This window comes from Salminus brasiliensis, chromosome 20 (assembly GCF_030463535.1).
Source record: "Salminus brasiliensis chromosome 20, fSalBra1.hap2, whole genome shotgun sequence".
Lineage (NCBI taxonomy): Eukaryota > Metazoa > Chordata > Actinopteri > Characiformes > Bryconidae > Salminus > Salminus brasiliensis.
The window spans coordinates 2,275,692-2,293,289 of NC_132897.1; the positions used below are offsets into that span (position 1 = coordinate 2,275,692).

The 17,598-nt window shown below is 42.5% G+C and overlaps 1 protein-coding gene across 1 annotated transcript in view; it reads right to left on the minus strand.

Moving 5' to 3' along the window:
* Positions 1–2,046: 2,046 nt before the first annotated feature.
* Positions 2,047–17,598, minus strand: part of cds2 (CDP-diacylglycerol synthase (phosphatidate cytidylyltransferase) 2) — a 32,511-nt gene continuing 16,959 nt past the window's right edge. Inside the window, exons 5-13 of the mRNA XM_072664592.1 lie at positions 17,300–17,439; positions 12,682–12,740; positions 11,645–11,727; positions 10,287–10,374; positions 9,555–9,623; positions 8,791–8,943; positions 7,047–7,166; positions 6,190–6,293; positions 2,047–5,635 (exon numbers count right to left, since the gene is read on the minus strand). Coding sequence (XP_072520693.1) covers positions 5,503–5,635; positions 6,190–6,293; positions 7,047–7,166; positions 8,791–8,943; positions 9,555–9,623; positions 10,287–10,374; positions 11,645–11,727; positions 12,682–12,740; positions 17,300–17,439 — 949 coding nt within the window. The 3' untranslated portion in view covers positions 2,047–5,502. The remainder of the gene's footprint in view (positions 5,636–6,189; positions 6,294–7,046; positions 7,167–8,790; positions 8,944–9,554; positions 9,624–10,286; positions 10,375–11,644; positions 11,728–12,681; positions 12,741–17,299; positions 17,440–17,598) is intronic.

The window sequence follows — 17,598 nt, forward strand, 5'->3', positions numbered from 1 at the left end:
GCCGATGGCAAAGCAGCATGCCTCTGGACTCGAGCTGGAGACCCCAGCTCAGAAGTAGGAGCGCATTCCACCACAGTTCTTGGTTGATTTTGGGTTGTGTTTAAACCCTGACCACTAGATGGCAGTGTTGTCTTCAGATCCAGCTGTTCTGATTGGATAAAAAGATTTTCTTTACATTTTTTGTCCTACAATTTGCTTTTAAAAATATTGTAATGTGAGCCGTGACTCCTGTATTCTGAGCCCTTCTCTCCATATGAGCCTCCGTCATGTATTTCTATAGAGGACAGACAGTCCTGGTGCGTTTTCTGGGGGTCTCCGAAGGTCCTGGGCTGAGCGTAGGACTCCGGTTCTAAACTAGAAGTTTGCTTCCTGAAGAAATTGCGGACTGGTTGATTGGTTGCACAGCTTAAGTGGTTCCCAGTTTCAGGCAGTCGCTATTGTATCTCAGGTGGTTGCTAAGGAGTTGCTAGGTGGATGCTATGGCGTTTCACGTAGTTCCCATGTGGTCTTGGGTGATTGCTACTTTGCTGCTGAGTGGTTGCTGTGGTACCCCATGTGGTTGTTTGGGTGTTGGTAATGTATTTGTACCATCATAAGACTGATCAGAAGATTGTCGATTCCTATGGGAAAAGAAAACCCGTAAACGTCAGTGATGCTCGGCACATCGTTTAGAAAAGTCTGGTAGATTTTTTTTAAATATATATATTTCATAGAAGAACCGCTTCTGGGTTCTTAAAGAACCGTTCAACGGAGGGTTCTTTGGAGAATGAAATTTGTAAATGTGAACAAGTATGAATCGAATGTAAAGCTTCCAGATGAACATCATCTCTGAACTGTCCGCCCAACATCAGAACCACTTAGGAACCTTTTATGGGGTGGTTTCCAAAGTTCTGAAAGAAGAACCACCACACAACATAAAGAACCATTTCAATTGGTATAGAATCATGGGACGGGTCTCCAACTTTTCAGAAGGTTCCTCAAACCAACAAAGGTTCCTAAAAGGATCTTCATTTACATTTACGTTATTTAGCAGAGGCTCTTCTCCAGAGCGACTTACAAGGTCACTCGTATTACAGTGGAGGCGGGACAATGTAGTGTTAGGAGTCTTGCCCAAGGACTCTTACTGGTGTAGCGCAGCACAGTCACCCAGACCGGGAATCGAACCCCAGTCTCCAACATGGTGTTATCTGTTGCGCCACACCAACCACCAAATGTGGTTTCTCACTGATTAATTGTTAAAATGTGACAAAAACGTGTTAAATAAGGAAATATTGGCCTCTAAAATAACAAGTTCTGGCAACAATGCCATAGAAGACATTTTAGGTGTACTTCTTTGGAGAACCATTTTTGTAAATGTAAAGAGTTTGAAGAACCTCCAGATCATCCTACAGTAGATTAGAAGGGTCTTCAAACCAAGAAACCAGAAAAGGTTCCTAACTGGACCTTCATACTTCCAAATTCCTTTCAGATTCCAAAATTCCCAATTTGGACCCAAGATTTCTTCAACAGTGAGGGCGGACCAACACACGTCCCTTCCGATGTGCATTTGTCCACATTTTTTTGGGAGGGGAACTACATGCAGCATACCAACCAGCTCCAACCCACCAGCAGCAAAGTGAAATGTGATTTAGGGAGAGAGAGCGCCATCTACCCACCCTGGAGAGAGCACAGCCAATTGTGCTCTCTCTGAGGCCCCGGCTGCCGATGGCTAGCAGCCTAAGCTCTGACCTTAGTCCTCTTGACCATTCGAGGCCTGAAGAAGCCAAATGTGGTTCTTCTCTATATCCTGAAAGGCTCTACTACCGGTCGTCTGCAGTAATCATGTCTGGTGTGCCCCACAGGCCCTTTCCCAAACATCAGGAGAGCGCCAGTGATGCAGTTATATAAAATTCAATGGGGATTGTGCCCAAATGGAACAATGCGGAAATTGGGTATTACATGAGCCGCTGTAGCCTTCAGTATGAGGAGGGGGGGGGGTATCAGCTGGCCTGTGATTGAGAACCACTTCTGCTGGTCTTCAAGAAACAGAAAGTCAACGCTCAAGCGTTCATGTTTTATGCCAAAGGCTGGAGTTTTTATTTGGTGGTTGGCAGTGGATTGTGTGTACAGTGCATGGTTTGGCAGTGGCCTAACCTGTTATTAGGTAATCAGCATCCCATAATAATCCCTTACACTCATAATACCAGTAGCACGGGAGGACATGCTTAGATCCGAGCTGCTCTGGCGAAGACCATATTCACAGAACTGCTCTGAGGCTAAGAAGCTATGAGGCTTTTACCACCTCTGTCTAATGGTCCACCGTACATGAGTACACACTATATGTGCAAAAGTTTATGGACACCCAGCGAATAGGTGAATTCATCTAGTGTAACATACTGTTCTTCTTGTTGATACAGGTGTTTGGTTACGCAAGATGCTCTTGTCTCCATGCCTCAGATCTGATGGAGTGCCATCCAATCCAATCCACCTTTGTGATGAGGTGGAGTACCAGAACTGGTCATCCAGCACCTTTGGGTGAGTTGAAATGCCAGAACTAATCATCCACCATCAGCACTTGACTTTGCTAATGCGCTCAGGTCCTAAATGCAATCAGATCCTTTAGCAACATTCAAACATCTACCCAAATAAGTAGAAGCTACTGCAGCACATTACTGCTGCAAATGGGACAAACTCCCAGCCGATACCTTTCATTTGAGAAGAACCGTTGGCTAAGCAGGCGTGTACCAAGGTCTATTTTGCACATATAGTGTAGATTTATCTACCAAGACCCCCAACATGTATTACAGTGCTGAGTGCTGGAAGGATAAGCAACGTTAGAAGTTCTGCAGACGCTAATGACTTTTCTCCAACGGCAGGGACAGAAATATAAAATATATACAGAGTCACACATGATGGCACATCATACAAAAAAATAAGTAAGACAGAAACGGTAGATAATGACACACAGAGACACACAGGGGCACAGATCATAAGAAATTGGCAAAACAAAAGTATGAAGATGGCTTTGTGAGAAAAGCTGAGGCGAATCACAGACGGCATGGATTACAGTAGCGCCACACTGCATATACACCACGTACTGTAGCTTTTCTATGACTCTGTATTGCACTGTCGGCTGTGGCTTACTCCCATTGTCTGCTTTAGCTTCTCCAAGCTAAAACACCATCCATCCCTCCATCTCGACCACTGGTTCATAGAGAAATAGGTAGTCTATACAGTAAATACTAAAATCAACAAGCACGGCTCTTTGAGTAACGCTCGGCTTCCTAAAGAACCTTTCAGTGGGAGCTTCTTGAGTTTTGAGTGTGAGGAGTCTAATTAAATCGAGTTTTTATAAGCTCCACATCATGTAAAGGTTTTTGGAGAACCCTTATAATGTTACAGAACCTTTAAACCATGAGAATCTGGTATATCCCTGGTATATACAATCGATGGAACCCCTAAAAAGACATTTATGGGGGGGGGGGTACATGGGATTGTAATATTAATAAAAATAATAATCCTGCACGGGACATCACAAGATATACTTAAATTAATTTCGATAATTATTTCATAATAATTATCTGGAGAGCGTTGCCTCAGGACAATTAGCTCAAGCTACAAATTTCAAGGTAATGTAATTTCTAAAAAATATCTTGGGTCATTTTATCATTTATAAAAAATAAAATAAATAAATAAATAAAAATGTCATGTCCTATACCCCCCCCCTTAGCTCTTTTTAGGGGCTCCATACCAAGAGACCCCACTGTGGCACCTTGTTTATATTTATAAAATAAAACAACAAAAACAACATGATCAAATGAAGAACATAACAATAACAGACTGTATTTATAATACTTAATAATAACATTCAGTGTGACATTTATTTTATGATGTCTTGGAGCCACCCACCCTTCACTGCACAGCCAGTGCTATTCTACGGACATATGCAAACTCCACCTACCACTGTAGCAACAACTATTGCTAGGCTGGACAAGCTTTACAGAGCACTGGCAGAAGGTCCCATTAAAACCAAATGGGGAAATTATAGCTCAGAACTTCCTAAATGAATCAGGAGAGGATTACAAGTTACACATGATTCATATCTTAATCTGATTGGACATAATTGGATAACGTGTTGAGTTTAAAGGTTTGTATTGGTTGATTATACATAAACACTGTACCAGGCTGGCAGAACTAATTTAAGGATATTAGGGGGCTCCTGGGTGCTGCAGCTAAGCGTTGACTCCATTAATGGAAGGTCACAGGTCAGCGAGTCTCAGGGAGTATAACTGGCTTTGCTCTCTCTGGGTGGGTAGAATGGCCTGTCCTCTCCGTCCATCCCTCATTACACTGAGGGCCACCGCGGGCCCCTGTTAGCTGATGTAACAGCGCAACTGGCAGTTAGTGTTTTCTTCTCCAAGCGTGTTGAACTCCAAAACCAACTTAATTAGGTTAAATAAATATCACTTTTTACATTCTGTAAAGCTTGACCAATCTAGCAACTCCATAGCGAACTTGTGGGCGGAGTCTGGACAGATTAACGGACACTGACGACTCGTTTCTGAGGCAGGAAGCAGTTCAGTGGCTGTAACAATACGTAAAATATAAGGAAAAACAATAAAAGGTGAGAATAATAAAAAAAAGGTGTTACTGAACTAGGGTGAATAAACTGTAGGCTTAACGTTGTGTAATTTTGGGTACAGCTTTAACTTTAGGTCACTAAGAACCTTAATGAGTTCTCCCATATTAAATCCTCACAATTTAAAACGAAAAATTTAATTACTCAAAGTCAAATGAACAGTATTTGGTTGTTTTACTGTACCGATATGGAACAGGACACCAGAAATAAGCAGGACAGGTGAAAACTCAGTCAGAGAAGGTCAACTATTAACAAAACCAAGGCAAAACTGTGAACGTAACGAACTAACTAACATAAGGTCAAAACAACGGTGTGCTGAGCAGTGCATTAAAAACAGAATAAAATACATCTGTACCCTAATTACAATATATTTTTATATATATATATTTATATTTACTTTAAAATATTTAGACACGTTACAGTTATAGTTTACTGTACACATATGGAAATGTTCGGATGGCCTCTCAATTAGAGAATAGCAAAACGAAAGCTGTGTGTATGTGTGTGTGTGTATAGGATGTGTCTAATAATTGTGTCTGGCATAAAAGAAAAAACACAGTATATCTTTAGCAAAAAAAACACTGACCAAATGCTAACACATACATATACATGTAACACTCTCACACTCTAATTCCCTCTCCATCATCTCTCTCATCACACACACTGAAAATGGAATGACCCAAGGCTTTAGTTTCATTTTTTTTTTTCTCTTCTTTTTTTCCTGAAGAACCTCGCCCACCTCCACCAAGCACCTGCCCACCACATAGCATGATGCCCCCCGGGCCCCTCTCCTCTCTCTCTCTCGCTCTCTTTTTCCCCCCTCCTACTTGTCACACAGGCCAGGGCTCGCTCTCTCTTTCGTTCCCTGGCACGGCCAGCAGGGTCTAAGCTGCCTCCTCCAGGGCTGTGAGCAGGCCTCTCTCGGTGAGATGGGCCTTCAGAGAGTTATAAATGTAGAGCTGCTGGTCTGGCCGCAGGGCGAGCAACTGCTGGATCACTTTAGTAGGATTTGGTCCCCTGCAGAGAAACAGAGACATTTTAAAAATTTGTGTATATACACATTTATATATATGTATGTGTGTGTATATATATATATATATATATACACATATATATATAAAAAAAAAAAAAATGTGTGTATATGTATATATATATATAGATCACACACACATACTATATATATATATATATATATATATATATATATATATATATATATATATATATATATATATATATGTGTATGTTTATATATGTATGCAGAGGAACAGGACACATTTTTATTAATTGGTGAGTATGTGTGGATAAATAAATTAATATACACACACTGCATATACACAATGTACATATACAACATTATAAAGGATAGCAGATGTAAGAAGACGACCGTCAGGGTAAGATAGGCTTTGGTGCATTATCTATTTCAGGAAAACCCACCCACAGATTATTTTCTCTGGAATACCCACCCTTCAGCACTAATTAGTTTCTCTGGAAAGTCTACCCACAGTCACGGACCACTCCCTCTGTAAACACCATTCACTGATACTCAATAAAAACGCCAACAGTCTCACCTGATGAAGCTGGCGATGTAAACATTGACAAAGGTGGCCATGAGGTACTGGCAGTCAAACCGGTCCATAATTCCTCCGTGACCAGGAATGGTGTTCGCAAAGTCCTGCAGAAGGGAGAGGAGGGTGAGATATTGGAAAATGGTTGATAAATCCAATCAAATTTACTCATTTACTCCAGCTGGGATTTACGTGGTGTCCAAATTCTGCTTTTTATTTAGTTATATACCATCAGTCCGGCACTGCAGCGCTAAACACTAGTAAGCAATCACCACCAAACCCTTTCTGTAAACACAGCCAGCTCTTCTTTGAGGTGCTGCAGACTTGTGGGGGTCACTTTAATGAAGGCCTGGATGTTGTTTGGGTGGGATAAGAGATTTTTCTGGGGATGTATTTACACGAAAAAAATTGGGTGACTTAACTTCTAGTGTTTGTTAGGAACAGTAGCTCTGGAGCACAAGCCAAAGAGCAGTATTTGGACACTAGACCAAACATGTCTTGGCTGACTGACGACATCTGGGCTAAGAGGAAAACCGTGTAAACATTTACAGATCCCACAAAGGAGCGCTTTTAATCTTACAACTCTGTACACAGTGTTACTTCAGCCATGATCAATCCTGTGCTCTGAATATTGATCTATTTTGGGCTGCACTCAAACAGTGAGGCAAACCCATGGACTAAATGTCTTTTCCTTTCTACATCTGATCCATGGTACCATGATACATGGGTTTATATTCGTTATCCAATGACGATCTGAGGAGATGTGTCTATGTGCCGGTGCTGTTTTTAGACTGGGGTTTACAAGTTGATGTGTGTGCAATGAAAAAAAAAAAAAAAAAATCTGAATTAAATTCTGAAACCTTTATCTTGAAGGCCCTCTTGAAGCCACTGGCAAAGAAGCCTCCGAACGGCCCCATGATGGAGGCGAAGGCCGACAGAGCGATGCTGTGGATCTGGAATGGGTACAGCTTCACCGTGGTCTGAAACAGGGACAGACAGAAGAGGAATGGTTTCTGCCGTGCTCAATTACACGCCACTTCTGCATGAGGATTACTGTGTGTGGGGCCGTCCAGAAGACGGCTGAGAGTCATCATAGACCCTTACCTGAGAAAGAATAAATAAAGAAAGGCAGAAAGAAATAAAGGAAAGCAGGAAGGGGGGAATAAAGGAAATAAAGGAAAGCAGGAAGGGGGAATAAAGAAAATAAAGGAAAGCAGGAATAAAGGAAATAAAGGAAAGCAGGAAGGGGGGAATAAAGAAAATAAAGGAAAGCAGGAATAAAGGAAATAAAGGAAAGCAGGAAGGGGGGAATAAAGGAAATAAAGGAAAGCAGGAAGAGGGAATAAAGGAAATAAAGGAAAGCAGGAAGAGGGAATAAAGGAAATAAAGGAAAGCAGGAAGGGGGAATAAAGGAAATAACGGAAAGCAGGAAGAGGGAATAAAGGAAAGCAGGAAGGGGGGAATAAAGGAAAGCAGGAAGGGGGAAATAAAGGAAAGCAGGAAGGGGGAAATAAAGGAAAGCAGGAAGGGGGAAATAAAGGAAAGCAGGAAGGGGGAAATAAAGGAAATAAAGGAAAGCAGGAAGGGGGAATAAAGGAAATAAAGGAAAGCAGGAAGAGGGAATAAAGGAAATAAAGGAAAGCAGGAAGGGGGGAATAAAGGAAAGCAGGAAGGGGGAATAAAGGAAATAAAGGAAAGCAGGAAGAGGGAATAAAGGAAATAACGGAAAGCAGGAAGAGGGAATAAAGGAAATAAAGGAAAGCAGGAAGAGGGAATAAAGGAAATAAAGGAAAGCAGGAAGAGGGAATAAAGGAAATAAAGGAAAGCAGGAAGAGGGAATAAAGGAAATAAAGGAAAGCAGGAAGAGGGAATAAAGGAAATAAAGGAAAGCAGGAAGAGGGAATAAAGGAAATAAAGGAAAGCAGGAAGGGGGGATAAAGGAAATGAAGGAAAGCAGGAAGGGGGGAATAAAGGAAATAAAGGAAAGCAGGAAGGGGGAATAAAGGAAATAAAGGAAAGCAGGAAGAGGGAATAAAGGAAATAACGGAAAGCAGGAAGGGGGAATAAAGAAAATAAAGGAAAGCAGGAAGAGGGAATAAAGGAAATAAAGGAAAGCAGGAAGAGGGAATAAAGGAAATAACGGAAAGCAGGAAGGGGGAATAAAGAAAATAAAGGAAAGCAGGAAGAGGGAATAAAGGAAATAAAGGAAAGCAGGAAGGGGGGAATAAAGAAAATAAAGGAAAGCAGGAAGGGGGGAATAAAGGAAATAAAGGAAAGCAGGAAGGGGGAATAAAGGAAATAAAGGAAAGCAGGAAGGAATAAAGAGAATAAAGGAAAGCAGGAAGGGGGAATAAAGTAAGGCAGGAAGGGGGAATAAAGGAAATAAAGGAAAGCAGGAAGGGGGAATAAAGGAAAGCAGGAAAGATTAAAGGGAATAAAGGAAAGCAGGAAGGGTGAATAAAGGAAAGCAGGAAAGATTAAAGGGAATAAAGGAAAGCAGGAAGGGGGAATAAAGGAAATAAAGGCAGGAAGGACTGTAAAAATAGAAAAATAAAGAAAGAAGCAAAATCAATGCATATATTTGTGTGTTTGTGTGTGTTTTACCCAGCCAGTGATTGACTCAAGGACGGTGGGCAGTGTGTAGTCCTGCAGCTGGAAAAGTTCTGAAGGTTCACAGTCCACTGTAAAACTATTGGAGTCATTATTGAACTCCACTGGACACACAAAGTAACGGTAGCCCGACATCACATAGGACAACTAGAGAGAGATAGAGATAAAAGACAGGGAAAGGGGGGGGGGGGTCAGATGGTGAAACGTATAAACACTGACAGCTGGTTTCCTGACATGGATTCATCTAAGACTACACTGCAACGTAAATGGTCAAAATCAGGGTCTGGGACACTGGCAGTAAGAGCTCAGACCGGTGTAGTCGGCGTGTCCACATTCAGCACCGGAACGAACAGGGTTTTCAAGAAGAACGACGAGCCACAAAGTGACCCGCCCGCGAACGGCCAACGAGGGACGTCTAACTGAGGCACAGCGGCTTTAGCTCACATGTAGCAATATAAGCATTACGGCTCTTAACATACCCTGTAATTCAGAGGACCCTGTGAAGTAATGTTTGTGTATCTACATGCATAAATACACAAACAACTGGGCTGATATTCAAGTAGTGTATAAATTGTAGAGGTTAGAGTTTTATTAAAGAACAGCCAGATCCACTGGATCACACCAGTCAGGGTAGAGCTGACTCTGTTCATATTTATAACTTAAAAACCAATAAACAGATCAAACCTTGACCTCAGAAATCAATTCTGAAAGTGTGTGTGATGCTGCAACACTGACAAACACTGTTCAGATTGTCTTACCAGGATTCCAAAGACTACGGTGGAGAAGAATCCTCCAATAAAACCTTCCCAGGTCTTCTTGGGGGACAGCTGTGCATGGTGGACAGAAAACAATATTTTTTTTCTTAATTCATCATAAAATTATCATCCAGTTTTAAAAACATAAACATTAAAATTTACAGGATATAAACAATTATTTGAGAATCCGTCTCTTAAAACATCATCATGGTTCGAACCCTGCAGCCTGCAGCCGTTTTTAAGGTCTACAGAAATGTCAGAAATGCTGCCGGGTCTCGTTTACAGCGAGGCTCTGAGCTAACTCTAAGGTAAAGTTTTCCTCTTCTCCGAACTTTCCGTTCCACCTTAAATAACGCAGCTGTTTCGCTCTGATACTGAAATGGACTCACTACAACTGAGGCACTATTTAAGGTGGAATGGAGAGTTAGCATTAGAAGCTAACTATTATTGTAATATATAACTAATAAATAACTAATATTGTTTATTGCGTTTTTAATTCTTATTTATATTGTGTATATAGTGTAAATTATTTATCTAAATTTTTGTAACTTAGTGTCCTGCTATCCCTTTCTGCTGTTACACTGTGAATTTCCCCACTGCGGGACTAATAAAGGACTATCTTATCTTATCTTAACTTTAGCTTCTGCTTTGGCTGCTAACTGCATGATCCAAACCCTGCAGCCAGCAGCTGTTTTTACAGTCTACAGAAATGTCAAACAGCAGCTGGAAGCTCACCTTGATGAGCGGAGTTCGCCCAAAGAAGAATCCAAACATGTACGCCATGATGTCATTACAGATCACACAGGAGATGGGTACGATAAACCTGCGTGTAAACACACCCGTTTCATTAAGAATCAGGAGGACCATCAGTGCAGTAATTAGCAACAGCAGCGGTCAATAACACACAGTAATTAAGTGCTAGTATTAGTTTCAGCTGAAAAATTACACCAACCTACACTACATTAATGCTAGGGATGCCCTGATCAAGGTCCCCCCCCAATCCGTCTCTTGAGATTCTCTTGAGGCTGACTATTGACCGACACCGATCCAGTCCAATCTTTGAGTTTCTATAAATAACTCAGCCCCACAATTTAGGTAAGCTGTGCTAATCCCCAACAGTAAACAGCAGTAAAATCACTATTTTAGGACCAGTTTCTGTAATCAGACTAAAGTCTAATCTACTTTGTTTGGAGCGACTCTACAGTTTTAAACTCTACAGTGTTTAACATCTTACAGTCCAGTCTGACTGACCCACCTAACCTTTTAGCTCCCAGCTCCGCTACAGCTCTGCAGTCTGATTACTTAGTGTGTGCATTAGCATTAGCTTTAGCATTAGCCTCCTCCTCGGTTCTGACTGCACCATTCAGAGCTGCTTTAGAACCAAAGAAAGGAGTGAGGTTCTCCCACTGGTAGAACAGAGCATTTCCACTATAGCCAGGTTTCTACCTAATTCAGAAGTAAAGACGGGATGGAGGGAAGTTAGATCTTCTCACTGTTAGTCTGCTGTCGCTGCCGGGTCTCGTTTACCGCGAGGCTCTGAGCCAGCGCTAAGCTAACGTTTACCTCTTCCCCAAACTTTCCGTTCCACCTTAGTTTCGCTCTGCTGCTGAAATGTACTCACTGTAACTGAGGCACTATTTAAGGTGGAATGGAGAGTTAGCATTAGAAGCCAACTTTAGCTTTTGTTTTGGCTGCTAACTGGTAACGCAGCCGCTCTAATCAGCTCAAATAAAGCTCGGTTTAGATTTCCTCACCAGAATAAGGTCACAGATGAACTCTGTCTGGGGAAGCTTTCCAAAAAATGAGAAGTTTGTCTGCAGCAGCTGAGGATCAGGTCTATTAATGGTGCCTAGAGGATAACAGATGGTGCTATGCTACAGCAAACCTAAGGATCGAAACCTTAAAAGTTGATCCAAGAAAAAGACCTGGATCGGCCCCCGATTCCGAGTCACTGGATCGGATCATCTTGAATTAATGGCTTAATTGCACCCATCTACCACATTTCTTCAGGACAAACAACAGATTAGCAGATTAAGACTGACAAAAATGAGATTTTGTAAATTCTGAAAGCGGTAGAGATTCAGAGTACTGACCAGATCATCCCTTCAAACAGGTTATGGATGATGAGGTGGGACTGAGTAACCACGATCAGCAGAGTCACATGGGTCCAGCCAAACTGCAAAAGACAGAACTGATATTAAGCCACATGCAAACACACAACGCATCGCCACGTCCGGCTCTGAATAGTAGCGTTATCCAACTTCCACCTGCACTGTGTTTTACAGAGCGCTCGCGGGTTTTCGGCCTCCCTAAGAAATATTTACTGAGCTTCAGCACAGCCAGCAGGAGGGCAGTTAGCATGTCTGGGAGTCCCTCCAACATGGACAATAGGCTAGCTTGTCTTGGTCGAACCGCATCAGGCTATGTCTGGTCACAGAGCTCAGCGGTGAGAGTGTTCAGTGTGGAAGGCAGCGGCGCTCAGACTGCAGGGCGGATCGGAGTCTGATCTTCTAGGAATCCTCCTGTGAGGAGCTTAGCAAAGCAGAGCAGGAGCCGAGCGTCTCTTTATGCTAACACCACCTCACCTCACCTCTGACTGGACAGACTGAAGACCAGCACTGACTGAGCTTCATTCTGGAGGAGATTAGCATTAGCGAGCGCCCTGAACACCACAGCTAGCAAAGAGACACAGCATCGTATTTCTATGTGCTGAGGGCTCTGACCCGGCACCGAGGGCTCTGACCCGGCACCGAGGGCTCTGACCCGGCACCGAGGGCTCTGACTTTTAAGGGTTTTAACCGAACCTTGCTGAATCAGCCTGTTTGGATGCTGAATGAATTAACGCTGATCTTCGAGTTTAGCATTTTAACACAAACCCGAGTCAACCTGTCCCACCGTTCAGCCCTGCGTTCACTCCACTTCAGTTGAACTCTCGTTGTATTAGTCAACTCTAAAAATGACACATGACAGGCGGAGTTTTTCAGCTGGAGTCGAGCAGATTTAAACTGGATGTAGTGGTAACCTTGGTCAGACCAAGGCACTTTTGCTTTGAGTGTTGCTTGCATTTCGTCAGAGAGAAGAGACACAATCATTAGGTTTCACCGCAAAGACATTTCACAGCTTCACTCACCATGTAGAACTGCAGCCGGTAGTGCTTCTTCACCAGGCTCAGGACGAACATGCAGAACCCTGAAACACACACACAAAAAGAGGTAAAATAACTTAATGAAAGCCTTGAGTCTTTTTTGTCTATCGTCACTGAAGTGTTTGAGACCTACAAAAATTTTTTTTATAAGAATTAGGTATTATAATAATGTTAAAACAATGCAGACGCCACTAATGCCATCGACTCCAGCGACAAATCGCGGTGGCCCCATCAAAAACACTCTGCAACTTCAACTTTCCAATTCGATCACCAAGAGAAATATGGCAGACGCACTTAATAGTGCCCTCAAATGTAAATAAGGATTATTAAACACGGTCTATTATCAGCCTGGTAGCGTACGTTTACATTTACAGCATTTAGCTGACGCTCTTCTCCAGATCGACTCACAAAAGTGCTTCACTTTTTACTCAAGAAAAACCTCAGCTAAAATTTCAAAGATCCTCTATTCTTAGACTCTACTAAACACAAGTCAGTATTTAGACCATTGTACTCTTCTCTTCGCCTGAGTACTCTCAGAAGAGGAGGGTCTTCAGTCTGGGTTTGAAGACAGTGAGCGTTGGACTCTTTGTTCCACCACTTTGGTGCAGGACAGAAAAAAAGTCAGTGATTAGAGAGGGAGATCTACTAATGGCACTCCCATCTGTGTGTCTAACTATATTAGGCTCTGCCACACTCTGTCACTAATTACACTCTGTCCACACACACACACACAGAGAGAGAGAGAGAGAGAGAGAGAGAGATAGAGAGAGCGATAGAGCGATAGATAGAGACAGACAGATAGAGAGATAGATAGAGAGAGACAGAGAGACAGATAGATAGAGAGACAGATAGATAGAGAGATAGAGAGATAGATAGAGACACAGATAGAGAGAGATAGAGAGATAGATAGAGACACAGATAGAGAGAGATCAAGAGAGCGATAGAGAGGGACAGATAGAGATCAAGAGAGCGATAGAGAGAGACAGATAGAGATCAAGAGAGCGATAGAGAGAGACAGATAGAGAGAGACAGATAGAGAGAGACAGATAGAGAGAGATAAAGAGACAGATAGAGAGAGATCAAGAGAGCGATAGAGAGAGACAGATAGAGAGAGACAGATAGAGATAAAGAGACAGATAGAGAGATCAAGAGAGCGATAGAGAGAGACAGATAGAGATCAAGAGAGCGATAGAGAGAGACAGATAGAGATCAAGAGAGCGATAGAGAGAGACAGATAGAGAGAGACAGATAGAGAGATTAAGAGAGCGATAGAGAGAGACAGAGAGATTAAGAGAGCGATAGAGAGAGACAGAGAGATCAAGAGAGCGATAGAGAGAGACAGATAGAGAGAGACAGATAGAGATCAAGAGAGCGATAGAGAGAGACAGATAGAGATCAAGAGAGCGATAGAGAGAGACAGATAGAGAGATAAAGAGACAGATAGAGAGAGATCAAGAGAGCGATAGAGAGAGACAGATAGAGATCAAGAGAGCGATAGAGAGAGATCAAGAGAGCGATAGAAAGAGACAGATAGAGAGAGATCAAGAGAGCGATAGAGAGAGATCAAGAGAGCGATAGAGAGAGACAGATAGAGATCAAGAGAGCGATAGAGAGAGACAGATAGAGATCAAGAGAGCGATAGAGAGAGACAGATAGAGAGAGACAGATAGAGAGAGATAAAGAGACAGATAGAGAGAGATCAAGAGAGCGATAAAGAGAGACAGAGAGAGATACAGACAGAGATCGAGAGAGATAAAGAGAGACAGAGAGAGACAGAGAGAGACAGAGATTGAGAGAGAGACAGAGAGAGACAGAGAGAGAGAGAGAGAGAGAGAGAGAGAGACAGATAAAGAGAGATACAGAGAGAGATACAGATAGAGAGAGATTGAGAGAGTGATAGATAGAGAGAGAGAGAGAGACAGATAGAGATAGATAGATAAACAGATAGAGACCCTCCCACACCAGCCTGCGATCCAAATATTGACCTCATGATCTGCTGAGTAAAGCAGAGACAGCTCACACAGACTCAGAGACATAAATCAGCTGCAATAAGCATAATGAACCTAAAATGCTCAAAAAAAGCCGACAAGATCGCACTGAATTAACCGCTTATTAAACGCAGGAGGGCGACCAATCCTGACAATTCCTGTCTCTGTGGGCAGCTGGGTTAATTACACAGCCTGCTGAAGCCTGGTACACCAGAAACGCTGCAGTTAGTTGCAGAGAAATGCTCTGTAGAGCGTCTGGAGAAGCAAACGCCTGCAGTTTTAATGCAACTCTAATATAAGCTGTAGATTTTGGGGCATTTCTAGTGCAGTAGGTATGGATTAGAAAATAAGAAAACTGTGCTAATAATGCATTTGCCCTTCCAAAACCACCCCTGAAGGCCACGGTGTAAAATCAATGAGACTCGTACTGGAGCAGCATTAAATAATGAGCTCATTTAGAGTACAGTGTTGAACACAGCATGCTAATAAAAAAGGCCACATGATGTCGATTTGAGCTTTTCCCCAAACGAACAGATCAGATTCAGCTCAAGAAGGGTTTAGAATAGAAGTACTTGATTGATCCCGAAGGAAATTACAGTGTTACAGTAGCGGTGAATGTAGGCCTGTCGTGATAATTACGCTATAGACTTACGAAATATTACATAGACATGACCTCGATTATTTTTGCTGCCATTTTTTTGGCCAGTCTCTCTTTTTTCCTTTTTCAGATCCAAAAAAATTCAAATAAGCCGCAAACACAGTGAGCCGTTACACCACTTATGACAGCTTAAGATGTGTTACTCTAAGCTAATAGCCGTGTGCTCCAAAAGACTGGTTTGGAAGAGCGAGTCCAAATGGACCTGGTTTCAAAGCCACATTTCAGTCCTTCAGTTCTGGTGTGGGAACCTTTTAGCTTTAAGCAGAAAGGGTAAGCATTATTATCATTAACGTTAAGGAGTCTGTTAGTTGACTGATTAAATAATATAATAAAAATAATTAAAAAGTTTAATAACTTTAATTAAACATTTTCTATATTAATTTCATTGTAATATACAAGTGAATATTCCTAATTATTAATAATGCTTTGCTCTTTAATATGTTATGCTATTATACGCAGCCTAGTGCAGCCCAACATTTTTTCAACATCAACATTTTAATAGAACATTCTCCTCATTATGGCTTTTAGAGAAATGGGGGGGTAGTGCACTATAGACCCCTGTGGTGCATTACTTTTTCTTTTCTACTTGAAGTCGTTCTGAAACCAGTACTTTTACACTTTTACTGAAGTAAAAAGCTTCAGTTGATACTTCAGCTTCTATAGAAGACTTTTAAACCCTCGGTTTACCCTGAGCACACAGCTGCAGCAGTCTGGCACAGTGATAACGGGCCCCTCTGTTTTTATTAGCGATGAGCTCATCAGTTAAATGAGCCGTACTGAAGAACGTAGAACGCTTAACCAGTCAGTCCCCTGAACGAGTACCGGACACCTCTGCTGAAGAGGGAAGCCTTGCCTCAAAGGCTGATGTAATCTTTCCCCTAAACCAGGTGTGGCTGGCGTGCGGGTGTGCTGAGCAGATGCTGCAGCAGACGCTGAGCTGCTCTGCCGGGTTGCTTTACCACATCCTGTTTGCTGTGCTGTGTCTCGGTGCGCTTCACCACCCCTGCACGTCCTTTCATTACTCTCAGTGACGGGTTTCACAAGCAATACAGGTTAAAAATCGCATCATCCAGGAGTTCATATACTGCATTACACTGCATGCCCCCCCCCCCCCCCCCCAACACACACACTTCTAATGAATGCATTCAGCTATTTACTAACGCTCTCGGCACTGAATGCAATCAAATCCTCACAGCAATGCTCCTCCAATATCTAGCAGAAAGTCTTCTTCCCAGGACAGTAGAGACAGTTACTCCCATAATAGCAGGATACGCTCTTTATAATACCCTTGATTTCAGAATAAACAATGAATGAGGAAATGTCCCAATACTTTTGTCCTTTTAGTCCCCTAATCCCATTCCTCTACCCACAGTCTCTCAGCAGTGAGAAAGTTTCTACTGCAGAAGCTCCAGATCTGATCAGAACAGATAAAGCAGCTGAACATAAATCCAGTAAAAAGGAGAAACAAGAGCTTCTCATTCTGAAGAAAGAAAGTAGTGAGATCTTGTCGGGGAGCTAGTCTGAAGAACAGAGCTCGGTTCCTCCAGGGTTCTCCTGGACGCCCCCCAGTCCAGCCACCACAGCGTGGAGGATGTGTTCACCTCCAGCAGCAGCAGCAGCAGCAGCAGCAACAGCAGCTCACCTGATTTACCATCATTAAGCCCTGATTTACCACCAAACCAGGTGTTGATCTGAGGAGAACTCTAAATAATACTAGACTCCATGAGAGAGGAGAACTTTGGAGATGTTCTAATGATGAACACAGTGATGGAGAACCACCACCACTTTCTGTAGGAGTGATATTATTAGTGTTTATTCTAATATCAGTGTTTTATTGAGGAGATCAACACTCACTGTTCAGATTAGAGGCTTCACACTCTGGGACTCAAACTTTTGCCCAGTGCTGCATCTATGCGAGTGTTTGTGTATGAAAGGTTGTGTGGATGTTGTGCCTCACCGGTGAGATAGAGGGCGAAAGAGATGAAGCGATGGTATTTGCTGAGGATTCGTAGAGGCTCCTCCCTCTGCACCAGGGTGAAGAAGTAATCAGTCACCGTCTCGCCATAGAAGAAGTAGTTCACACACAACAGGAAGTACCTGACACACACACAAAATCACAGACCAATCTATAAACCTAGTGCTGCACAACCCATAGTTTGTTAATGGTCATAATGATGGTGGTCTTTCTTAGAGCCCAAGACCACCTGGAGCCCACCTGATGGGTTCATTTGGTGTGTCAGTATGAGTGGTTTCTAC